Raw genomic sequence first — 26,448 nt, 5'->3', positions numbered from 1 at the left:
CTCTCAGGAAGAGAGGAGTGGGTTAGAGTTAAGCTCTAATCCAGATGTGTGTGGCTGGGTGGACCAGTGCAGACTCAGCTAGGGTCCCACCTCTCTAAAAGAGACCCAACTCTCCTCCATCACTCCTAACACAGACCTAGTGCTGCTTGGTTTACCTCAGAGCGTCACAACAAGACTAAACGCAGACTGGATACCTCACTCCTCGACCGAACTGGTGTCTTATTGTCTACTGTGAACACTGCTGTCAACCCACTTTTTCTTGGAGGAATTTCCAGGTAAGCAACATACAGTATTTGACAAGAGTTGAAGAATATTGCCACATAGTGAAGTTCACATTGTTGTTGGTGCAAGAAGTTATTGCTGATGCACAAAATTCCTTTCTTAGGTGAATAATCAACTGGCGCCAAGTCTGACTGAATTAATTTACCATACGTTATCAAAATAGCAATTGCCTGAAGAATCTTTGATTTGTCAACATACAGGCTATGTAAACACACAGCATTTACCTATAAGAAACAGTCAATTCTAGTTGGAAACTAATTCAACACTTAAATCAAGACATACATGAATGTTATTTTATATGGTTCCTGTCATTTTGGACTGATTAACCTGTGGTTAGGATATACATAACCGCAATTCACAGTGAAGCGCTTAATCACAATTCAGAGTAAAGACAGACATGTGGAAAAGGGGCTTTAGTCCAACATTTTACAGTCCGAGAGATTCATTTTATTATATCCCTAAAATTGAATATTTAAAATGGCATCTTCAATATGCTTGAAATCTCAATAAAAATTGTGAAGGTTCTTCATAACATACATTACGTCATATATGGGAAACATATGGGTGTCATATATGTGTTATTTTGACTCCCAGACAGCACATGTGATTTCGATCTGAATTAGATATATTATACATTACAGGCATGTGGTGCCTCAGCTCTGCCAGGTGGTTTAAGACTGGAGAGAAAGTCCACTCTAGTGTATAGCTGTGGGTTGTGTTAAACCCATCAATGTAAGGACCAACTGACTGGTAGTTACTTGTTATGAACTTTTGGTGGTACGTGACATGTCATCAGGTGTGCACCAAAGATTGGAGAGTGTTTTCAGTACTGTGGTATACATTTGTACATTTTCACACAATACGGTTTATACCCAGCAAAGCCTGCATTATCACCTACTGACAATGATTTAAAAGCACAGCTAACAAACTTTTACGGCTAGCAAACATGTAGCATAGACTGCTGTAACCACAAACCTCTCTCTATTTTCACTCCTGTAATCAGTGATGTGTGCGTGCTGTGTTTTGGGTTGTAGTCTAAAAATAAAGAGATGATGATGAAGGCCAGTGATGAAGATGTGTCTAGCGACTTGCAGGCGCCGAGGCCCAGCGTGATGACTCCATCATGATTTATGGCCATGCCTGGATGGCTGACCATCTGACATCTATCACAAGAGTCAAACATACCTTATCCGTGGCTTCCTCCAGCGCCGGACATTCCCAGAGAACAAAAGACTGGTGGAAACTTTGTTCATGGAGTCATTGTAAACCTCCTGGTGTAGGGTTCCATTACACTATTGTGGGGTTTTATACCTTTCGACTTTTAGATATTTAGTATCTTTTGACATCGAAGACTTTTGGTAGGAACCATTTGATAAGTGTATTCTTATTGCATAGCTGTAATAAATCTGATTACTTTTAAATGAATATGAAAGGTAGTCCTCAAATGTCTGAGTATTATTCTGTGAATTATTATTTTATGTATGGTCTAATGATAAATGTTATTCACACTACAAATAGCAGATATGCTTGGCCTCTTAACTGTACAGCTCTGAGCTAAGGTTAACTCAATCATTTAATGCTGACATTAATCGCAAGAAACAGTGTTAGCTCTTTGTCTCTCAGCTTCTTAATAATTGCATAACGGTTATCTTGGACACATGTATCTTACTGAGTGTATACATTTTTTTATTTTTTTATTTTTTTATTTTACCTTTATTTAACTAGGCAAGTCAGTTAAGAACACATTCTTATTTTCAATGACGGCCTGGGAACAGTGGGTTAACTGCCTGTTCAGGGGCAGAACGACAGATTTGTACCTTGTCAGCTCGGGGGTTTGAACTCGCAACCTTCTGGTTCTAACCACTAGGCTACTCTGCCGCCCCTAAAACATTAGGAACACCTTCCTAATATTGAGTTGTACCTCACCGTCTTCACAGAACAGCCTTAATTTGTCGAAGCATGGACTCCACAAGGTGTCGAAAGCGTTTCACAGGGATGCTGGCCCATGTTGACTCCAATGCTTCCTACAGGGGTGTCAAGTTGGCTGGATGTCCTTTGTGTGGTGGACCATTCTTGATACAAACGGAAAACTGTTGAGCGTGAATAACCCAGCAGCGTTGCAGTTCTTGACACAAAACCAGTGCACCTGGCACCTACTACCATACCCCATTCAAAGGCACTTACATCTTTTGTCTTGCCAATTCACCCTCTGAATGTGTCATGCTGGTGAATGAGGACCCAAAAGCGACTTGGCGAAAACAGAGTATTTAATCCAGAATAAACATTACAAAACAAAAAGCATAATACTACACGTAAAGACGAGAACAGACTGGAGACTTGATCGAGAACTGCAGGTTGCCTCGGGAAGGCACTTGAACCTAGCAGACTCAGACACCTGCTCACCACGCAGCATCTGAGGGAAACACGACACGACAGGGCAAAACATAGACACAGCACGGTGAATATAAATGAGGATCCGACGGGGCAGGTACGGGAAACAAGGAGAGAAATAGGGACTCTAATCAGGGAAAAGGATCGGGAACAGGTGTGGGAAGGCTAAATGATGATTAGGGGAATAGGAACAGCTGGGAGCAGGAACGGAACGATAGAGAGAAGAGAGAGCGAGAGAGTGAGAGAGGGAGGGGGAGAGAGAGGGATAGAAAGAGGGAAAGAACCTAATAAGACCAGCAGAGGGAAACGAATAGAATGGGAAGCACAGGGACAAGACATGATAATAAATGACAAAACATGACAGTACCCCCCCACTCACCGAGCGCCTCCTGGCGCACTCGAGGAGGAATCCTGGCGGCAACGGAGGAAATCATCAATGAGTGAACGGTCCAGCACGTCCCGAGACGGAACCCAACTCCTCTCCTCAGGACCGTAACCCTCCCAATCCACTAAGTATTGGTGACCCCGTCCCCGAGAACGCATGTCCATGATCTTATGTACCTTGTAAATAGGTGCGCTCTCGACAAGGACGGGAGGGGGGAGGGAAGACGAACGGGGTGCGAAGAAAGGGCTTAACACAGGAGACATGGAAGACAGGATGGACGCGACGAAGATGTCGCGGAAGAAGCAGTCGCACAGCGACAGGATTGACGACCTGGGAGACACGGAACGGACCAATGAACCGCGGAGTCAACTTACGAGAAGCTGTCGTAAGAGGAAGGTTGCGAGTGGAAAGCCACACTCTCTGGCCGCAACAATACCTAGGACTCTTAATCCTGCGTTATTTGGCGGCTCTCACAGTCTGTGCCCTGTAGCGGCAAAGTGCAGCCCTCACCCTCCTCCAGGTGCGCTCACAACGTTGGACAAACGCTTGAGCGGAGGGAACGCTGGACTCGGCAAGCTGGGAAGAGAATAGAGGAGGCTGGTAACCCAGACTACTCTGAAACGGAGATAACCCGGTAGCAGACGAAGGAAGCGAGTTGTGAGCGTATTCTGCCCAGGGGAGCTGTTCTGCCCAAGACGCAGGGTTTCTGAAAGAAAGGCTGCGTAGTATGCGACCAATCGTCTGATTGGCCCTCTCTGCTTGACCGTTAGACTGGGGATGAAACCCGGAAGAGAGACTGACGGACGCACCAATCAAACGACAGAACTCCCTCCAAAACTGTGACGTGAATTGCGGGCCTCTGTCTGAAACGGCGTCTAACGGGAGGCCATGAATTCTGAACACATTCTCGATAATGATTTGTGCCGTCTCCTTAGCGGAAGGAAGTTTAGCGAGGGGAATGAAATGTGCCGCCTTAGAGAACCTATCGACAACCGTAAGAATCACAGTCTTCCCCGCAGACAAAGGCAGACCGGTAATGAAGTCTAGGGCGATGTGAGACCATGGTCGAGAAGGAATGGGGAGCGGTCTGAGACGACCGGCAGGAGGAGAGTTACCCGACTTAGTCTGCGCGCAGTCCGAACAAGCAGCCACGAAACGGCGCGTGTCACGCTCCTGAGTCGGCCACCAAAATCGCTGGCGAATAGACGCAAGAGTGCCTCGAACACCGGGATGACCAGCTAACTTGGCAGAGTGAGCCCACTGAAGAACAGCCAGACGAGTGGAAACAGGAACGAAAAGGAGGTTACTAGGACAAGCGCGCGGCGACGCAGTGTGCGTGAGTGCTTGCTTAACCTGTCTTTCAATTCCCCAGACTGTCAACCCGACAACACGCCCATAAGGAAGAATCCCCTCGGGATCAGTAGAAGCCACAGAAGAACTAAACAGACGGGATAAGGCATCAGGCTTGGTGTTCTTGCTACCCGGACGGTAAGAAATCACAAACTCGAAACGAGCGAAAAACAACGCCCAACGAGCTTGACGGGCATTAAGTCGTTTGGCAGAACGGATGTACTCAAGGTTCTTATGGTCTGTCCAAACGACAAAAGGAACGGTCGCCCCCTCCAACCACTGTCGCCATTCGCCTAGGGCTAAGCGGATGGCGAGCAGTTCACGGTTACCCACATCATAGTTGCGCTCAGATGGCGACAGGCGATGAGAAAAATAAGCGCAAGGATGAACCTTATCGTCAGACTGGAAGCGCTGGGATAGAATGGCTCCCACGCCTACCTCTGAAGCGTCAACCTCGACAATGAATTGTCTAGTGACGTCAGGAGTAACGAGGATAGGAGCGGACGTAAAACGTTCTTTTAGAAGATCAAAAGCTCCCTGGGCGGAACCGGACCACTTAAAACACGTCTTAACAGAAGTAAGAGCTGTGAGAGGGGCAGCAACTTGACCGAAATTACGAATGAAACGCCGATAGAAATTAGCGAAACCTAAAAAGCGCTGCAACTCGACACGTGACCTTGGAACGGGCCAATCACTGACAGCTTGGACCTTAGCGGAATCCATCTGAATGCCTTCAGCGGAAATAACGGAACCGAGAAAAGTAACGGAGGAGACATGAAAAGAGCACTTCTCAGCCTTCACGTAGAGACAATTCTCTAAAAGGCGCTGTAGAACACGTCGAACGTGCTGAACATGAATCTCGAGTGACGGTGAAAAAATCAGGATATCGTCAAGATAGACAAAAACAAAGATGTTCAGCATGTCTCTCAGAACATCATTAACTAATGCCTGAAAAACAGCTGGCGCATTGGCGAGACCAAACGGCAGAACCCGGTACTCAAAATGCCCTAACGGAGTGTTAAACGCCGTTTTCCACTCGTCCCCCTCTCTGATGCGCACGAGATGGTAAGCGTTACGAAGGTCCAACTTAGTAAAGCACCTGGCTCCCTGCAGAATCTCGAAGGCTGATGACATAAGGGGAAGCGGATAACGATTCTTAACCGTTATGTCATTCAGCCCTCGATAATCCACGCAGGGGCGCAGAGTACCGTCCTTCTTCTTAACAAAAAAGAACCCCGCCCCGGCCGGAGAGGAAGAAGGCACTATGGTACCGGCGTCAAGAGACACAGATAAATAATCCTCGAGAGCCTTACGTTCGGGAGCCGACAGAGAGTATAGTCTACCCCGAGGAGGAGTGGTCCCCGGAAGGAGATCAATACTACAATCATACGACCGGTGAGGAGGAAGGGAGTTGGCTCGGGACCGACTGAAGACCGTGCGCAGATCATGATATTCCTCCGGCACTCCTGTCAAATCGCCAGGTTCCTCCTGAGAAGTGGGGACAGAAGAAATGGGAGGGATGGCAGACATTAAGCACTTCACATGACAAGATACGTTCCAGGATAGGATAGAATTACAAGACCAATTAATAGAAGGATTATGACATACTAGCCAGGGATGACCCAAAACAACAGGTGTGAAAGGTGAACGAAAAATCAAAAAAGAAATAGTCTCACTGTGGTTACCAGATACTGTGAGAGTTAAAGGTAGTGTCTCAAATCTGATACTGGGAAGATGACTACCATCTAAGGCAAACATGGGCGTAGGCTTGTCTAACTGTCTGAAAGGAATGTTATGTTTCCGAACCCATGCTTCGTCCATGAAACAACCCTCAGCCCCAGAGTCAATCAAGGCACTGCATGTAGCACCCGAACCGGTCCAGCGTAGATGGACCGACATAGTAGTACAAGATCTAGATGAAGAGACCTGAGTAGTAGCGCTCACCAGTAACCCTCCGCTTACTGATGGGCTCTGGCCTCTTACTGGACATGAATTAACAAAATGTCCATCAAATCCGCAATAGAGGCACAGGCGGTTGGTGATCCTCCGTTCCCTCTCCTTAGTCGAGATGCGAATCCCTCCCAGCTGCATGGGCTCAGTCTCAGAGCCAGAGGAGGGAGATGGTTGCGATGCGGAGCAGGGAAACACCGTTGATGCGAGCTCTCTTCCACGAGCCTGGTGACGAAGATCTACCCGTCGTTCTATGCGGATGGCGAGAGCAATCAAAGAGTCCACACTGGAAGGAACCTCCCGAGAGAGAATCTCATCTTTGACCACTGTGTGGAGTCCCTCCAGAAAACGAGCGAGCAGCGCCGGCTCGTTCCAGTCACTAGAGGCAGCAAGAGTACGAAACTCTATAGAGTAATCCGTTATGGATCGATCACCTTGGCATAGGGAAGCCAGGACCCTAGAAGCCTCCCCACCAAAAACTGAACGGTCAAAAACCCGAATCATCTCCTCTTTAAAGTTCTGGTAATTGTTAGAACAAACAGCCCTTGCCTCCCAGATAGCTGTGCCCCACTCTCGGGCCCGGCCAGTAAGGAGTGAAATGACGTAAGCAACCCGAGCTCTCTCTCTAGAGTATGTGTTGGGTTGGAGAGAGAACACAATCTCACACTGGGTGAGAAAGGAGCGGCACTCAGTGGGCTGCCCGGAGTAGCAAGGTGGGTTATTAACCCTAGGTTCTGGAGGCTCGGCAGGCCAGGAAGTAACAGGTGGCATGAGACGAAGACTCTGGAACTGTCCAGAGAGGTCGGAAACCTGAGCGGCCAGGCTCTCCACGGCATGGCGAGCAGCAGACAATTCCTGCTCGTGTCTGCCGAGCATGGCTCCTTGGATCTCGACGGCAGTGTTACGAGCGTCTGTAGTCGCTGGGTCCATTCCTCGGTCGGATCCTTCTGTCATGCTGGTGAATGAGGACCCAAAAGCGACTTGGCGAAAACAGAGTATTTAATCCAGAATAAACATTACAAAACAAAAAGCATAATACTACACGTAAAGACGAGAACAGACTGGAGACTTGATCGAGAACTGCAGGTTGCCTCGGGAAGGCACTTGAACCTAGCAGACTCAGACACCTGCTCACCACGCAGCATCTGAGGGAAACACGACACGACAGGGCAAAACATAGACACAGCACGGTGAATATAAATGAGGATCCGACGGGGCAGGTACGGGAAACAAGGAGAGAAATAGGGACTCTAATCAGGGAAAAGGATCGGGAACAGGTGTGGGAAGGCTAAATGATGATTAGGGGAATAGGAACAGCTGGGAGCAGGAACGGAACGATAGAGAGAAGAGAGAGCGAGAGAGTGAGAGAGGGAGGGGGAGAGAGAGGGATAGAAAGAGGGAAAGAACCTAATAAGACCAGCAGAGGGAAACGAATAGAATGGGAAGCACAGGGACAAGACATGATAATAAATGACAAAACATGACAGAATGGCACACATACACAATTCATGTCTTAATTGTCTCAAGACTTTAAAAAACTTATTTAACCTGTGTCCTTCCCTTCATCTACACTGATTGAAGTGTATTTAAAAAGTGACATCAATAAGGGATCATAGCTTTCACCTGGATTCACCTGGTCAGTCTGTCATAGAAAGAGCAGGTGTTTTGTAAACTCAGTGTACAGTATTCAGAGTGGTAATGCAAGGCTAGCTTCCTTGACTAGACCCATCAGATACGCTTATGGACCAACAGCATTCACATGATAATGGAGTCAGATTGAAGACTATATTATGGTCGTATTACTCGTACACCAACTCCTGTCATCCTCAGACAGAGTGTATTTTCACTCTCTTACAGGGTCCCTTTAGGCTGGGCTGGCCTGGGCTGTCAGTATGTTTTATTCTCACTCAGATGGGTATTTCAACATGCAGCTGGGGTCAGCAAAGGTGGTGGGACAGGAAGAGGGGGAGGGAGGGAGGAAACTGTCCAAAATTGGCTCACTCATCATGGGTCATTATCATACCAACGACAGACATGATAAATCATGTCTCCCTCATAGACCCTCTGCACACACGGCATGACAAACAGCTTAGCCTCTAACCACCAAGGTCCACACAAGGCAACGCACCAACAACACAAGAAACTGTAGCTTGTTTTATTTGCCCTCAAGGTGAATATTTTGCCGTTTGGGAGGCACTGTACTTGTCATCAACGTTTTGAAGGGGGATTTTGTAATTGAGCTCTTGAATGCGTAGGCCTGCTAGCACAGGCATGCAATAAGTATTTAATGCTTTGCATTTTCTAAGGAAGAATCTTATGGGTTTTTTCCCCTATGAATTCAGCAGCAGCTCCATGCATTTGGATATGAAAAAGTAAAACAATATTCTAAAACTCATTCCCATAATTCTTACACTCTTAACGTTAAAGGGTTCTTCGGATGTCCCGATAGGAGAACCCTTTGAAGAAACCTTTTTAGTTGCAAGTTAAACCCTTTTGGTTTCAAGTAGAACCTTTTTGGGTTCCATTCTACCTGGCTGGGACAAAAAAGGATGCTCCTATGGGGACAGCCAAAGAACCCTTTTGGAACCCTTTTTTCTAAGAGTGAAGGACAACGTTAGAAAGCAAGCGATGCAGCAATGAATATAACCAAACACTGTAGCTAGGCCTACTTTCAACAGTTTAATACCACTCCAGCCCTTTGTGCTTTTGTAATGTTAGCATGTTGTACTACCACTTAAGAATATTTTGATGTATTTGCACTATTACAGGTATTCTAGAATTTGCAAATGTTCAATCACAATAACAATAGCTATACCATTTACAAAGTGAAACTGCTGAAGCACACTAACCTTCTCTCCTGTGTCTTCATGTTGTCCCAGGTCGGATGATGGCGTGAGAGACCTGCCATGGCTGCTGAGGGTGTCACTGTCCTGGCTCCCTGGCTGAGACTGAGGGCAGTGCTGTTATTGCTGGTGCTGCTCCTCTCTCCACTGGCCCTGTGTGCCCCATGCCCCAGAGGCTGCAGCTGCCCTGGCATCAAGGAGGTACACTGCACCTTCCGCCACCTCACCTCTGCCCCACGTAACCTGCCCAAGGACACAGAGAGGGTTAACCTGGGGTAAGACTGCTCCTGTATTCCAAATACTGTAGAAATGTTATATTTAATGATATGATGTCAAAATGTAATGTTCTGGAGTGCTTTCATCATGTGACGATGTCAAAATGTCATGTTCTGGAGTGGGACAAGGTTGTGAGCTATAGTCATGTGATGGAGTGTTTGCAAAATGTCATGTTCTGGAGTGGGACAAGGTTGTGAGCTATAGTCATGTGATGGAGTGTTTGCAAAATGTCATGTTCTGGTTTCCTTGTATGGACAGCTGGCGTCAGGTCCTGCCACAACATTCCCACGGGGTTTCGGTACGGACTTTGTCTAGGCCATTTTAAAATGCGGAATTTCTTCTTCTGCAGCCATTCTTTGGTAGATTTGCGTGTCAGGTTAGGAACACTGTCTTGCTGCATGATTAACTTTCGGTTCAGCTTCAGCACAAGAACGGATAGCCTGACATTCTCTTCTAGAATCTTCTGATACAATGCAGAATTCATGGCTGTGTCATTGATAGGTCCAGGTGCAGAGGCAGCAAAGCATCCCCAAACTATCACACTCCCACCACCATTCTTGACGTTTGGGATGAGGTTCTTCTGTTTGAACGCAGTGTTTGGTTTTCGACAAACATAACATTTCTAGTTGAGGCCAAAGGTTATATGTTTGACTCGTCTGTCCAGAGAGCATGCCATTAAATAGAGTTAAGGAGGATATCTGTGCCTCTGTAGTCTGAATGGAGAATGTTTCATGTACAAACCGGTCCACGGGGAAACAAGTGTATACCTTCTCAAGGATTGTCTATTATAATGTCAAGACGGTCAAGTGACCGCTCTAACAATGGTAATGCATGTCCTGAAAGATGGAAGTCGGGAGGGAGGGAGGGAGCAAAATCAGGTGGGACCATTCTAGGCAATAAGAGGGCAGATATGCGTGTGATCATTATAGTGTCTGTGACAGCGCGGGCAGCGCTACTGAGTCTGTCTCCATGTTAAAGTAGTCCATTTTTCTTCTTCTTCATTGGCTGTTTGCTCCCAACTCAGAAGAATCCCCACCCAGGTGACTACTTTAAAATGGTGGAAGCCATTTTGCCAAAACAGATCATATCCATGATGAGTCCTCTATCTCTGACAACAAGCACAACTCCAATACAAAGATGTTGTTTTTTCAAAGTTGCCGAAATGTCACGTGAGTCCACTTATAGCAACACGTTCATAGCCATTGCTCCCGAGTGGTTTAGTGGTCTAAGTCACCGCATCTCAATGCAAGAGGTGTCACTGCAGTACCTAGTTTGAATCCAGGCTGCATCACATCTGGCCGTGATTGGGAGGCACATAGGGCGGTGCACAATTGGCCCAGAATCGTCTGGGTTTAGCCCAGGCCGTCATTGTAAATAAGAATTTGTTCTTAACTAACTTGCCTAGTTAAATAATAACATAACAGCCTAACCATGATGAAACTTCTATTCTATCAAATACGCCTCACGTAGCAAATTAACAATGTGTTAACAAAAGTCAACACTCTCTCACTGACCTCCATACAAAAATGTTCACTTTGTGGACTTACTTTCGTGGACCGCAATGCATATGTAGAAGCACCGTGGCTAGGAAAAACTCCCTAGAAAGGTGATGAACCGAGCTCTGCGGGGTGGTCAGTCCTCTTCTGGTTGTGCCATGTGGGGATTAGAAGAGTATATGGCCATTAAGGCCAGATTGTTCTTCAAGATGTTCAAATGTTCGTAGATGACCAGCAGTGTCAAATAATAGCCACAGTGTTTGTAGAGGGTGCAACAAACAGGTCAGTACCTCAGGACTAAATGTCAGGTGGCTTTTCATAGCCGAGCATTCAGAGGTCGAGACAGCAGGTACCCTTTTAATGATCATGCTGTTCAATCAGCTTCTTGATATGCCACACATGCCAGGTGGATGGATTATCTTGGCAAGGAGAAATACTCACAAACAGGGATGTAAACAAATTTGTGCACAAAATGTGTGAGAAATATTTGTTATTTCTGCTCATGAAAGATGGGACCAACACTGTACATGTTGTGTCTCTATTTTTGTTCAGTGTAAGCAGACTGTCGGGTCCTCTATCTTAATAATATCCAATATAATAGGCCAACATGTTCTGGTTACACTTTCTTTGACAGCCCAGTATAACATGGTAGCCTATTTACAAGAAACTATGGGGTGCTCTGGGTTATGGGAATTGAACTGATATATAATCGTTTTTAAAGAACACCCTGTACTTGCACCCAACAATCTACGGTACATGTGGGGGGTTGGAATTAAACAACTTTCCCTGCCAAAGGATTGCTTGATCTGTCTTTGAGAATTTCTCAGGATTATTGACTCTTTACTTGTTTATATTTCACACAGGCAGGCAGCTCCTGCAACATTCTCACGTTGTCCCTCCCTCTCGATGTCTCTCTGTGTAGCTATAACAGCCTCCAGGCCGTGGGGGGGTCAGAGTTCACACAACTCCGCCAGCTGGAGATGCTTATGCTCCATGGGAATGATATCATGACCGTGTCTCCAGGAGCATTTTACAGCCTGCGCTCTCTGCAGGTGAGTTCCCCCGACAGACAGGCTGGCAGCCAAGGGGAGTCTGTCGTCTCATTCAAGACAAGAAGGATAACCTACATAGATGCATAACAGTCAGGGGATTGTGTCTCACTATTAAATATTCAGTCACTTGTCTACAGGCAACCATATTGTAAAACATTTAAATGTTACATTTTTTTAACCAATTTCTATTTCTTGTCAGATTTTGAAGCTGAGCTACAACAAGCTGGAGGCCATCACCCCTGGTATGTTTGAGGGCTTGGTCAGCCTGGTGCGACTCCACCTGGACCGCAACAACATAGACTTCATCGAGCCTTACACCTTCAGTGGGCTAACATCATTAAAACTCCTACAGCTAGAGGGCAACAAGCTGAGGGACCTCCACCCACACAGCTTCATCACCCTCTCTCTCCTGGGGAACTTCTGGAGCTCTGGGCTGCGTCACCTCCACCTGTCGGACAACCAGCTGCACTACCTCCAGCCTGGGACCCTGATGCCCCTCAGCAAACTGGAGCTGCTCTCCCTGCATGGCAACCCTTGGACCTGTGACTGCCATCTCCAGTGGCTGCTAGAGTGGAACAACAAACATGAGGGTGAGGCCTCTCTCTCTCTCTCTCTCTTTCCAGTCTCTATCTATCTCTTTGTCTCTCTGACCTCTCTCTCTCTCTCCCGTCAATCTGTCTCTCTCTCTCTCTCTCTCTCTTTCCAGTCTCTATCTATCTCTTTGTCTCTCTGACCTCTCTCTCTCTCTCTCTTTCCAGTCTCTATCTATCTCTTTGTCTCTCTGACCTCTCTCTCTCTCTCTCTCTTTCCAGTCTCTATCTATCTCTTTGTCTCTCTGACCTCTCTCTCTCTCTCTCTCTCTCTCTCTCTCTCTCTCTCTCTCTCTCTCTCTCTCTCTCTCCCGTCAATCTGTCTCTCTCTTTCTGTCTTTGCCCTCTCTCTCTTTCTGTCTCTCTGCCTTCTCTCTCTCTCCTGTCTCTCTCTCTCAGCCCTATCTCTCTCCCATCTCTCCCTCTCCCTCTCTCTTTAGTTGTTTGTGCTGTATATTTCTCCAGTGTCTGCCATACACTCCAACACATACATATTTGTCATTCACTTCACAACAATGATTCGGCACATGTGTATAATACATCAATGTGAGTGTTTATGTGCTGTTTCCTCTGACCCAGTTGGACTGCTAATATTTATAAATAGTTGCATGACGCGATCACTAAACAATGCTCTAATTAGCGTGCAGTAATCTGTAACTTTCTCTGAACCAACTTTAAGGTAAACAAACTGAAAAATTACAATTCTGACACCCTCACCTCTTCTTTCTTTCTTTCTTTCTTTCTTTCTTTCTTTCTCTCTCACTGTCTGTCTGTCTGTCTGTCTGTCTGTCTGTCTGTCTGTCTGTCTGTCTGTCTGTCTGTCTGTCTGTCTGTCTGTCTGTCTGTCTGTCTGTCTGTCTGTCTGTCTGTCTGTCTGTCTGTCTGTCTGTCTGTCTGTCTGTCTGTCTCTCTCTGTGTCAGGAGTGATTAAGTGTAAGAAGGAGCGTGACGCTGCCTCTGGTGAGAGCTGTGCTGTCTGCTCCTCACCTCAGTCCTTAAATGGCAGCCAGGTCCTGGGACTGTCTGCTGGCCAGCTGGTCTGTGAGCGGCCCACTCTGGTGTCCGATCTGAAGCAGTGGGACAGCCCCGGCTGGGACGATGCGGACTCAGAGCCCGACCTGCCCTACACCAGGGACCTGGAACGTCCCCTGGGCTACCTCACATTCGTCCTGACCGACAACCACGGGAACAAAGCACATGTGGCCTGCGATGTCCGGCGGCCCAGCGAGAGCTCCTCTGTGACATGGGAGAACCTGCGGACGTCCGGGGAGGTGGCGGTCAACGTGAGCCTGGTCAGCCTGCTGGAATGTGAGATTGACCGGGACACTCTGCAGAACCTCTGGAGGCTGGTGGCCTACTACTACGAGAGCCCTGCTCTCTTGGAGAGGGGGATGAGGAGGGAGAACACCAGCAGAGTCACGTTTCAGTACTCCCAGGGACACAACGAGGAATCCCCTTACTTTACAGATCTCAAAGGACACTTAATGGCTGAACCGACGTGGCTCCTCCAACCAAGGGTCACCCTGCAGCTGAACAGACGGCAAACCACCACAAAAAAACTGGTGCTGGACTTTACCACATTCATCTCCAAGCACATCAGTGGTAGGGGAGAGCAGGAGGATGTGACTTCCTCCTGGGCCCTAATAAAGAGAGGAAGCCCTGGGAGAGTTCAATCTGTGCTGGAGGGTTCAGAGGTCAGTCTGGGGTGTACAGTTATCAGTTCAGGGTCACAGTCTGTGGAGTGGATGCTCCCAGATCTATCTATCCTGGAAGAATCTAATTCCCGGCTGGTGTCTGAGGGAGGCAGACTGGTCATTGGAAATGCTAGTGTGTCTGACTCTGGGCTGTATCACTGTCTAGTCCGCACAGAGACTGATGTGGACATGGTGCCTGTGAGGTTGACAGTGAAAGAACGCCTGCTCAGTCCGAACACTCTAAATGGGAAGAAGATGGAAGTGGAGAGCGGGGAGTCCCTCTCACTCCCCTGCTATGTGAACTCAGCACAGCCTAGCGAGACACGCTGGTACCTCCCTAAAAATCAGATCCTACAACCGTCGCAACCAAAGGGGAGGGTCTACGTCAATCAAAATGGATCCCTGGTGATCAAAAAGACAACTCATGAGGACGCTGGGGAGTACAGCTGTTTGGCTGCTAACCTCTATGGAGTAGACATGTTGGCTCATCTCGTGGTCGTCACAGGGGAGAAAGACTCGGATGCAAAAGAAGAGGTCGAGAAAGAATCACCTGGTGTTGAAACAGCCAAAGGAGAATCACCTTTGTTTGGGAGTAAGGAGGATGAAGGTGAGGGGTCAGGGTTCCAGGAGATAAAAGGCCCCCATGCTACACAGTCTCCTAAGAGGGTGGGTGGACAACAAAGGTACCCTGGAGGGTTTTTACGCCCTGGTATGAAAGGGAAGAGGATCAAGGATAACAAGAGGAAACCTAATAAGTCTGTCAAGGAGCTCGACCCCAACCGCTGGGCTGAGATCCTAGCCAAAGCTAATGCTAAACCTCCGACACTACCGCCTACAAGACCAGCACCAACTACACCAACAACAAAAACAGCAACGACAATGACAGCCAAAGCCACTACTACTACTCCTAAACCCACTACTACTACTACTACCACAACTACTCCTAAACCCACTACTACTACTACTACCACTACTACTCCTAAACCCACTACTTCTACTACTACCACTACTACTCCTAAACCCACTACTACTACTACTCCTAAACTCACTACTACTACTACTACCACTACTACTCCTAAACCCACTACTACTCCTACTACCACTACCATGAGACAAACTACAACAACCACGACCACAACAACAACTATTACTGCTCCTCCTTCAACTACCAGAACAACCACAACTAAAAAGCCCACCAAGAGCCATTCGAAAACAAGTCACCACACGGAAACAGAAGGTGAATTGGACTTTTCCGAAAAGCGACCTGAACCTCCACCTAGAAAACATGTGACACAGGCCCCAAGAGGGAAAGCATTACTTGTGAACCGAGGTAGAGGTAGAGGAGGTCCAAACCCAGATTCAGACTCGGTCATAAATCTGTCTGTTACAGAAGCGCCTCAATCCGTCACACAACCAATGCATCTAGAAGACAAGCATGTGGGGAGGGAGAGAGAGAGAGTGAACCAGAAGAACAATCCTATTTGGACAAACAGACGAAGACCCCCTTACAGACGGGGCAGACCCCCACAGAGACGGGTTCGACCTCAGAAACCCTCCCTCCCCTCATCACACAAACCACAGACGACACTCCCTCAACCCGCAACCAGAGTGGAAAAACAAGAATCTACTGCATCGCAAAACGACAATTCTAAAATGGAGGACAATATTCCAGAACACATACCCACTATTTCAACACATGATGACAATGAGCCTGTTGATCTGATCATTAATCCCAACACTGCTACAGACAAATCAGATAGCATTCACATAAAATCATTAACACCAGAGATGAAAGACCTTAGTATAGTTAACCTTTCAAACAGAGAGCATGTGCCTACACCAGAGACGATCACCTCAGCAGAAAATCTACCTCCCCCAACTGAGGTGCCTGGACAGGAGAGGACATGGGAGAACTTAAAAAAACAGGATGTTATTAGACAGACTACCCAAAACAGGCAAACATCCCCAACGATAACAACAACAACAAAGCACACTCATATTAATTATAAAATTCATTTAAAACCTAATTTGTCACATGATACGGTTGCTATGGCAACACCCGTACTGACTAAACTTGACGTTTCAGATAAAGGAGCTGCAAAGCCAGAAACCCCTTTAACAAAAGTACATTTTCTAAATCCAACTCCTAAAAAATCACAAGATAAGACACAAACACATTTGAGAACCGTTGCAAAAGGCAGTGTTGCTCGGGAGGATTTTCTGAGAAACACACACAGAAACTCATATAAAAATGAGGAGGATCACTCTCAAATGAAACTTGACAGTCCCAGTCTCCCCATCCACCCCTGGATCTACCAACAGAATGTCCAAATGAGAGTTCAAACCACCCCTCCACCCCGCGCTCCCACCCCCTATTGGCCTTATAGCCGCTTACAAGTGTGGCCCTCAGTTCATGGTTCAGGGCCACATCCTTTCTTTACGGAGAGGCCCATGCTTTTCTCCCACCCAGGGGGCCGGGGAATTGGGGTCACCAATCGACCAGAAATCACAGCTGAGACTGTCAGGCCCACAGCGTTCATCTCTGCTTCACCGGGCAGTGGCATGGCAGCCCCGCTGACCTACCACCCACCCCACAGGAGCCCAGGCCCAGCCAGCAGGACCCGACAGCAGGACCTCTTAATGCTCTCCAAGCTCAGAAACAGATACAGACAGGCTCAGCTGGACCGTATTTCACAGCTAGGGAAGAGAGTGACAACTAAGCCCAAGATCAGTCACCCTACACCTAGACCTCACTACCAGCCTCCCACTCCGTCATACAACTACTGGCCTGTGCCCCCCACCACCTCCCTCCCCGTGCCCACCAACAGGCCCTACTCCACAGCCAGTGTCCTGTACGGCAGCCGCTGGCACTACAGCCCCTGGGGCCAGAGGAGGCTGAGCACGGCCCTGCCATTCCCCAACTTGATGGGTAGTGGGGTGAAGCCTAGGATCAGCTCTGTGAATACAGTCAGTGTGTCTGCCCTGGCTGAGGGTGATGTGCTGCTGCCCTGTGAAGCATCAGGAGACCCACAGCCAGCGCTCTCCTGGACTAAAGTCTCCACAGGTATTTAAACACTTTTATTGTGAAAGACTTTGTAGGGTAGAAACAATTATTGCCTCTCTGCAGGGAATTACAGTATAGTCTCTCTGTAATGCATGGCATAAATATTTTGACTTCAGGCTCTTGTGAGCTTACCATCGTAAAGAATAATATCCAACAGAAATACTATATTTTATAAGCTTGTTAACATTCAAGGAGCAGCAGAAATAATATATGCATAGGCTAATTGAGGCTGCAAAGGATTAGACAGACCTACAGACCTATATCTATCCTACCCTGCCTTTCAAAGGTCTTCGAAAGCCAAGTTAACAAACAGATCACCGACCATTTCGAATCCCACCGTACCTTCTCCCCTATGCAATCTGGTTTCCGAGCTGGTCATGGGTGCACCTCAGCCATGCTCAAGGTCCTAAACGATATCATAACCGCCATTGATAAGAGACAATACTGTGCATCTGTATTCATCGAGCTGGCCAAGGCTTTCGACTCTGTCAATCTTCACATTCTTATCGGCAGACTCAACAGCCGTGGTTTCTCAAATGATCCGATCGCTACCAGCACCTGCCCGCCCGTCCAGCATCACTACTCTGGACAGTTCTGACTTAGAATATGTGAACAACTACAAATACATAGGTATCTGGTTAGACTGTAAGCTCTCCCTCCAAACTCACATTAAGCATTTCCAATCCAAAATTAAATCTAGAATCGGCTTCCTATTTCGCAAACAAAGCATCTTTCACTCATGCTGCCAAACATACCCTCGTAAAACAGACTATCCTACCGATCCTTGTCTTTGGCAATGTCATTTACAAAATAGCCTCCAACACTCTACTCATGCAATCTATCACAGTGCCATCTGTTTTGTCACCAAAGCCCCATATACAACCCACCACTGCGACCTGTATGCTCTCGTTGGCTGGCCCTCGCTTCATATTCGTTGCCAAACACACTGGTTCCAGGTAAGGATAAGTCTTTGCTAGGTAAAGCCCCGCCTTATCTCAGCTCATTGGTCACCATAGCAGCACCCACCCATAGCACGCGCTCTAGCAGGTATATTTCACTGGTCACCCCCAAAGCCAATTCCTCATTTGGCCGCCTTTCCTTCCAGTTCTCTGCTGCCAATGACTGGAACTAACTGCAAAAAATCACTGAAGCTGGAGACTCAAATCTCCCTCACTAACTTCAAGCATCAGCTGTCAGAGCAGCTCAAGGATCACTGCACCTGTACATAGCCCATCTGTAAACAGCCCATCCAACTACCTCATCCACATACTGTTATTTTTATTTTTTATTTTGCTCCTTTGCACCCCAGTATCTCTACTTGCACACTCATCTTCTGCACATCTATCACTCCAGTGCTTAATTGCTGTATTGTAATTATTTCGCCACTGTGGCCTATTTATTGCCTTACCTCCCATATCCTACCTCATTTGCACACACTGTATATAGACTTTTTCTATTGTATTATTGACTGTATGTTTGTTTATTCCATGTGTAACTCTGTGTTGTTGTTTGTGTCGCACTGCTTTGCTTCATCTTGGCCAGGTCGCAGTTGTAAATGAGAACTTGTTCTCAGCTAGCCTACCTGGTAAAATAAAGGTGAAATAAAAATAAAATAAAGACATTTGTATAATATATTAACAAAATGGCATCACCGGAGTGTGCTCAACTCATGCTGTAATATTTGACAGAGAGACCCTTGACAAAAATGAAAAAATAATTCACTGCATTAACATTAGGACGCAAGCCTAATCCAGAGTACCAATGATGTGCTTCTCTCTCTTTTCAACAACAGGTGCTACCGTCCAAGCAAACACAAAACACGGACAGAGATTTGAAGTTGTAAAGAACGGCACCTTTGTGATTAAAAACATTCAGCTACAGGACAGAGGCCAGTACCTCTGCACGGCACAGAACACATTTGGCTCGGACCGAATGGTCATTACCCTGGCTGTGCTGACCCAGCCTCCCAAAATTATAGGTCCCCACTCCAGAGAGGTCCCAGTGTATTTGGGGAAGGCTATAAGCTTAGACTGTGTAGCCTCTGGCAAGCCCCAGGCTCAGATCTCCTGGATTCTTCCAGACAAGACCTTTGTGCGTGATGTGGGAGCTCTTGACAGGTCAGCCTCTCTGCTGGCTAACGGCACCCTGAGGATCCAATCAGCTAACTTCTCCAGTAAAGGCGACTATAGGTGTATCGCTAGCAATGCGGCCGGAGCTGACACAGTGACTTTTCACATCCACGTGGCAGCGCTACCGCCCACCATCAATGAGGAGGCCTCGGAGAGCATCGTCATCCAGGAAGGGAGAAGTGTGTACGTCCACTGCACTGCCAAGGGAGAGCCTGCGCCCGTGCTAAAGTGGACCCTCCCTGCAGGGGTACATGTCAAACCCTCCCAGATCCTCGGCAGGAGACTGTTTGTCTTCCCCAATGGGACGCTGTACATCAAGAACATCTCTCCGGAAGACTCAGGGAGGTATGAGTGCTCTGTGACCAACGCAGTGGGTGCGGCCAGGAGAGTTCTGCACCTGAAGGCCAGGCAGGAGGTCCCCAGCCTGCGACTGTCACACCATCCCTCCCAACAGCACAGAGTCACAGCCATGTATGGCTCCACTGTGTACCTGCACTGTCCAGAGTCCACTGGCACTCCCCGTGGCACTCTGTGGCAGCTACCATCCAAAACATTGCTGGAACATCGCTACAGGTAACTCCACCATGCTAGTAATCAAACCCATATAGGGGTTGTCCTATAATAATAATACACTGTGCTGATATCGATTAGGTATCAGAGATCTGAAGAATAGCTGTAATTATTCATTAAGCTAAATGATCTGTTCTAATCGCTTTCCCTCCAGTGACCTTATAAAGAACTTCTCAACTCTATTACAGCCCTCAATTTCCGGGAGGTTTAATCAAACACAATTATTTTTTTCAAACACAATTAGTGTAATTAAAAACAAGCTATCTGCTGGAGCCTGACCACGGTCAACCAGCCTGTGATCTCAGGGTCAGAAACCCTGATGGGTCCCACTGTCAGAGACTACATTCTTAAAACATTTAAAAATAAGGTTCTCCAGAGCAATGCCATAGGAGAACCATTTTAGGTTCTCTGAATAACCTTAAATGGGATGGTTCTTTGAAGAAGTACACACACTCAGCACCTTATTTTACGCAAATAATGTGTTGAGCATTATTTTCATATTGCCCAGGGTGCCTTTTGAGTGAATTTTAGTTACCAGTACCACCCATGACTGTGCTTGATTGTCAAAGAGAAATGGTTGCTTCATTCATTCATTTTCAGGCCTGTGGCCTTCACCAAGTGAGATCCTAAGTGAATGTGTTATCATTCAAATTCAATGATTTAAGACAATACCTATTTCATAAAGCCTCATTTTTAGGCCCGTTTTACTCTAATACAATGGCCTTTCATAGTTTACATGCCATATCAGGCATACCAGTCACATTATTCTGGCTTGCAAAGTGATGTGTAATTCCAATTGGAAGCCACCCAGAGTGGGGATAGCCAACCTCTAAACTGGAACAACCATTTTAATAATGGGTGCAATAAGTCCAAGTAACCGATTTGATTCGTTTAGGAAACGTATGTTATTTATATTTGAGTAGAATAATATTACACATGAAAAAACATACAATCAAGAAACATGCAAAAACATAGATATAAACCAAAAATCAACCTGCAATAGAGCATGCTGGGAAATATGGTAATGTTGGCGTGGTTTTAGTTCAACTCTGTTATTAACACCAACGCGTGTGTTCTTTTACACCACTGATTGTTAATTTAACTCTTGAATCAATACTAGAAATGTTACACTGAAATATCAACACTAGTGAACACTGGCCAATTTTCTGTGTGCTATTAAATGGACCTGCTTCCATCTAAATAACCTTTTAGAATTCTAAAGACCGTAGATGCCACGTCAAGAACCCCACACTGAACTAGAAGGTTCTTTATCGGGCAAGAGTTCTCTAAGGAACATTAAGAGTTGAGGAAGAACCTTTAAAAAAAACTCATTTTTTTCAGTGTAAAAATATCCTTACGGTCAATTTGCAGGGCGTCTGTCGAGTACACCCAATTAATTCCTGCTCAACATGGTTCCCAAACAGTGGAACACTAGTGGCACAGAATTCAGTAAGACAAGAGAAGCAGGAAATGGGAGAAGCACCGTTGTACAAATACAAAGTATCTATTGTGCAGTTACATAAATGGTGTAAATTTTGTAAATTGTGTAAATTATAAATGGTGTAAATTATTGCACATAATTTGATTAGAATGTATCTTACAACATAATACATTTTAAAATGTTCTCAATATCACTAAAATCATATTGTATTTCTGATTAAAAACCAGGGGTTGAAACCAAAATTATTTTCTAATTGTTTCGTTCTGAACGGAACCATAATTGTTTTTTGTTATGTTCCACTGTTCTGAGCAGCAAAATAAAGTTCTGAACCGGTTAGAACCCCAAAAAAGTACCGGCTCATGTCATTCCTTTTTAAACCTCTGATATATATATATATACTGCCAAGGGAGAGCCTATATATATATATATAAGGTGTACTTTTGCCCCACTGTATGTATATGTATATATGTATATATATATATATGTATATGTATATATGTATATGTATATATGTATATATATATATATATATATATATATATATATATATATATACATACATACATACATACAGTGGGGCAAAAAAGTATTTAGTCAGCCACCAATTGTGCAATTTCTCCCACTTAAAAAGCTGAGAGAGGCCTGTAATTGTCATCATAGGTACACATCAACTATGACAGACAAAATGAGGGGAAAAAATCCAGAAATCAGATTGTAGGATTTTTAATGAATTTATTTGCAAATTATGGTGGAAAATAAGCATTTGGTCACCTACAAACAAGCACGATTTCTGGCTCTCACAGACCTGTAACTTCTTCTTTAAGAGGCTCCTCTGTCCTCCACTCGTTACCTGTATTAATGGCACCTGTTTGAACTTGTTATCAGTATAAAAGACACCTGTCCACAACCTCAAACAGTCACACTACAAACTCCACTATGGCCAAGACCAAAGAGCTGATAAAAAGAACACCAGAAACAAAATTGTAGACCTGCACCAGGCTGGGAAGACTGAATCTGCAATAGGTAAGCAGCTTGGTTTGAAGAAATCAACTGTGGGAGCAATTATTAGGAAATGGTAGACATACAAGACCACTGATAATCTCCCTTGATCTGGGGCTCCAAGCAAGATCTCACCCCGTGGGGTCAAAATTATCACAAGACCGGTGAGCAAAAATCCCAGAACCACACGGGGGACCTAGTGAATGACCTGCAGAGAGCTGGGACCAAAGTAACAAACCTACCATCAGCAAGGGCATTGAAGATGAAACGTGGCTGGGTCTTTCAGCATGACAATGATCCCAAACACACTGTTCGGGCAACGATGGAGTGGCTTCGTAAGAAGCATTTCAAGGTCCTGGAGTCGCCTAGCCAGTCTCCAGATCTCACCCCCATAGAAAATCTTTGGAGGGAGTTGCCCAGAAACAGCCCCAAAACATCCCTGCTCTAGAGGAGATCTGCATGGAGGAATGGGCCAAAATACCAGCAACAGTGTGTGAAAACCTTGTGAAGACTTACAGAAAACGTTTGACCTCTGTCATTGCCAACAAAGTGTATATAATAAAGTATTGAGATAAACTTTAGTTATTGACCAAATACTTATTTTCCACCATCATTTGCAAATAAATTCACTAAAAATCCTACAATGTGTTTTTCTGGATTTTTTTTTCTCATTTTGTCTGTCATAGTTGAAGTGTACCTATGATGAATATTACAGGCCTCTCTCATTTTTTTAAGTGGGAGAACTTGCACAATTGGTGGCTGACTAAATATTTTTTTGCCCCACTGTATATATATATATATATATTTATTTATTTTTTACATTTAGCTCGACATTAAATTACTTCACCAATCAGGGAGGATAGAGGAGTTTGCTGTGTAGTGGGTAAGTGGTTTAATCTGTATAGTGAAGTCATTAAGAGCAAATTGCATTTTGTCATAACAGCATGGTTTAATCATAATGACAGACAAACACACACACTGTGCTGCCAGTCACAGTGTAGGGTGTGAGATGCAACAGAAATGTTTATGGTTAATAGAGAGGATGGAGGAAGCTTGCCTTGAAGCACTTTGTTGCGATTTTTGTGGGACTGGAACAAAATTGCCTGTAACATAAAATAATGTTCTTAATGTTATTAACTAAAATGACAGTTCTGTTCCGGAACAGTATAGATCACTTTCTTTTTCGGTTCGGGTTCTTTTCTTCAAGTAATTGTTATTTTCTGGTTTTTGGTTCTGTACTCTGAACCGGTTCCAACTCTTGTTAAAAACATTAATATTGTGTGTCTATTTCTTTCATAATCAGCCCTGAGAGACCTGTCACCGTGTTCTCCAATGGGACCTTACGGATCCTGCAGCTGACTGAAAAAGACGGAGGTAGCTACCTGTGTATGTTCCAGAGGCCCAACGGTGAGGACATGGAGCTGTTCCAGGTGCAGGTGCTCATGATGCCACCTAAGATCGAACATCTGGCCACAGCTCAGAAGAGGGTGACCTCCGGGGAGAACTTCCAGGTGGACTGTGTTGCCTCAGGCCTCCCTGACCCAGAGGTGTCCTGGAGCCTCCCTGATGGAACCATGATCAACAATGCCCTACAGTCGGATGACAGCGGCACCCGTTTTCGCCGCTATGTCATCTTCGGGAATGGAACACTGTTGCTGCAGCAGATGGGAAAGAAGGATGAGGGGGACTATACATGCCATGCTAAGAATGAACTGGGGGAGGATGAGATGAAGGTGAGCATCAAAGTAGGCCCTGACTTCCCCCGAATCACATCCAAGGCTCAGCTGTTGCTCACGGCCCGACTCGGAGAGTCTGCCTATATGACGTGTCAGGCAACTGGGGAGCCTCCACCAACCATTGTGTGGCTCTCCCCAACCAATGATGTCATCACATCCTCTTCAACCAAATACCACACCTTAGATGATGGGACTTTGGTGATAAAGAAGGTGACTTTGGCCGACCAAGGGAAGTATGCTTGTGTGGCAAGGAGTTCTGCTGGGGATGACATCAAGAACATTAAGATACAAGTAGAACCAAGAGAGCCACACATCAATGAACAAGGTGGAAGAAGCAGTATGAAAGTGTTGGCAGTATCTTATCAGACAACACTGCTCGACTGCAGAGCGGAGGGCAAGCCTGAGCCACGCGTTTCCTGGGCCGCACCCTACGGCCTCTCTCTGCCAACACCTTACCTGGGAGGACGCTTCCAAGTCCACAAGAATGGGAGTCTAGAGCTACGTGGAGTGAGGAAGACAGACGAGGGTCAGTATGTGTGTTTGGCCAAAAATCACTTGGGAGAAGCAAGCCTGGCAATTGAGCTTGAAGTGGCATCCATAGCAGAGAAGCCAAGCTTCGCCATGCCGAACATTGAGATTTTACCAATAAAACAAGATGGAAGTGATGTCACTCTGGAGTGTCCTGCCCGCGGTAAGCCAAACCCAGAGTTTGTTTGGATCCTGCCAAATGGCACAGCACTGATGCCAGGCACTAGACATCAACACTTCACTCACTATAGAGGAAACGGGACGTTGCGCATCGACCAGCCAGTGACAGCTGACAAAGGGGTTTACCGTTGTCTGGCGAAAAACGTGGCTGGGACTGCAGAGAAGCGATACGCTCTAGAACCAGGAAGAAAGCCTGTGATTCGAGGCACAACAGGGATCATGAAGATCACGTTTGGCCAAATTCTGAACCTGCCGTGCTCTGTGGATGGCTGGCCACAGGCCTCAATAACATGGACCCTACCAAACGGCCTGGTCCTGGACAAGCCCCAGATTATTGGGAGAATTACATTTTTATCAAACGGCACACTTCAACTCAAAGAGGTCGCCACATTTGACAGGGGAACCTATGTCTGCAAGGCCACCAACACATTTGGGTCATCTGCGTTGTCATACCCAGTTGCAGTTATGGTGTATCCTCCAAGTATCACAAACGCACCCCCTTCCATCACTAGAGTCCACAGAGGGTCATCAGTAACACTTAACTGCATCGCTGCAGGCATACCAAAGCCTGAGATAACATGGACTCTACCTGGAAGAACCACACTTGTTCCCAACAACCGTTTCACGGCACAGGGAGGAATTCACATGACGGTTGAGGGCAGCTTGGTCATACAAGATCCAGTGCTTATGAACTCAGGAATTTACAAATGCAATGCAAAAAATGCTCTAGGAAGTGACTTCAAAGCAACATATCTTCAGGTGATCTGAGCCACAACATAAATCCCTAATCTAATCTGACAATTACACTTGAATGTAAAACTTAATCCTCTAGAATACCATATGTACAGTGTATTTATGTAACCTTACCATTAATGTGCATATTATATGAGGTAAAATAGTGTGAACTCTTATATCACTAACAAGGAAAGGAGAAAAATGTCTGCTTTAATTGTTGGCAGAAATATAAGCATATAAAAACATAACAGATGTGACTTAGGGAATGCTCTCTTTTCTTTGAATTTATAAATATTCCTGTATGTAAATATCTAATTATACTGTGTTGACTGAACTCACATTGTTGGTTTATCTATATCCCTTTTTTTACTACGATACAGCTTGCAGGTGCCTAGTGTTACTTCTGACAATATAAAAAATAAAAGTGAATCACTTACACAGGAATCTGTTTGTACGCCCTCTCTGATTGTGTGAATCCCATTCTGAGGCATGCTTTCAGATTTTATGCAAACCATTTGGAACAAATGAGCCTTTCATAGAGGGCGTAAAATGAAGCTTTGTGTGATACAAATGTTCTAATTGTTCAACAGAGCTAATCAAAATGGAGACCCAGCAACTAATTCTACCAGCTGTGAATTTATTTAATACATTGTTAACACATATTTGGGAAATTTCACTTAATGACTAGACCTAAATATTTATTTATAATAGGCCTAGGATATCCAGTACAATGTGGAAAATATGCATCACTGGTGCA

General features: G+C 45.8%; 1 protein-coding gene across 1 annotated transcript; it reads left to right on the top strand.

Moving 5' to 3' along the window:
- On the top strand, window positions 1-26,135 carry si:ch211-159i8.4 (matrix-remodeling-associated protein 5). The gene is made up of 7 exons (XM_046323554.1): window positions 1-275; window positions 9,238-9,476; window positions 11,896-12,025; window positions 12,225-12,615; window positions 13,537-17,373; window positions 19,166-20,075; window positions 23,816-26,135. The coding sequence occupies exons 2-7, from the start codon at window positions 9,265-9,267 to the stop codon at window positions 25,722-25,724; spliced, it is 7,389 nt and encodes a 2,462-aa protein (XP_046179510.1). The 5' UTR covers window positions 1-275; window positions 9,238-9,264; the 3' UTR covers window positions 25,725-26,135.
- Window positions 26,136-26,448: the final 313 nt, after the last annotated feature.

This window comes from Oncorhynchus gorbuscha, linkage group LG23 (assembly GCF_021184085.1).
Source record: "Oncorhynchus gorbuscha isolate QuinsamMale2020 ecotype Even-year linkage group LG23, OgorEven_v1.0, whole genome shotgun sequence".
NCBI classification, from domain to species: Eukaryota; Metazoa; Chordata; class Actinopteri; order Salmoniformes; family Salmonidae; genus Oncorhynchus; species Oncorhynchus gorbuscha.
This window is presented reverse-complemented; position numbering and strand designations above follow the sequence as displayed.

Coding starts and splice junctions, on each gene's coding strand:
- si:ch211-159i8.4 (XM_046323554.1), top strand. CDS start 9,265: ATGGCTGCTGAGGGTGTCACTGTCCTGGCTCCCTGGCTGAGACTGAGG. Junction 12,026..12,224: donor ACAGCCTGCGCTCTCTGCAG/GTGAGTTCCCCC, acceptor ATTTCTTGTCAG/ATTTTGAAGCTGAGCTACAA. Junction 12,616..13,536: donor GTGGAACAACAAACATGAGG/GTGAGGCCTCTC, acceptor TCTCTGTGTCAG/GAGTGATTAAGTGTAAGAAG.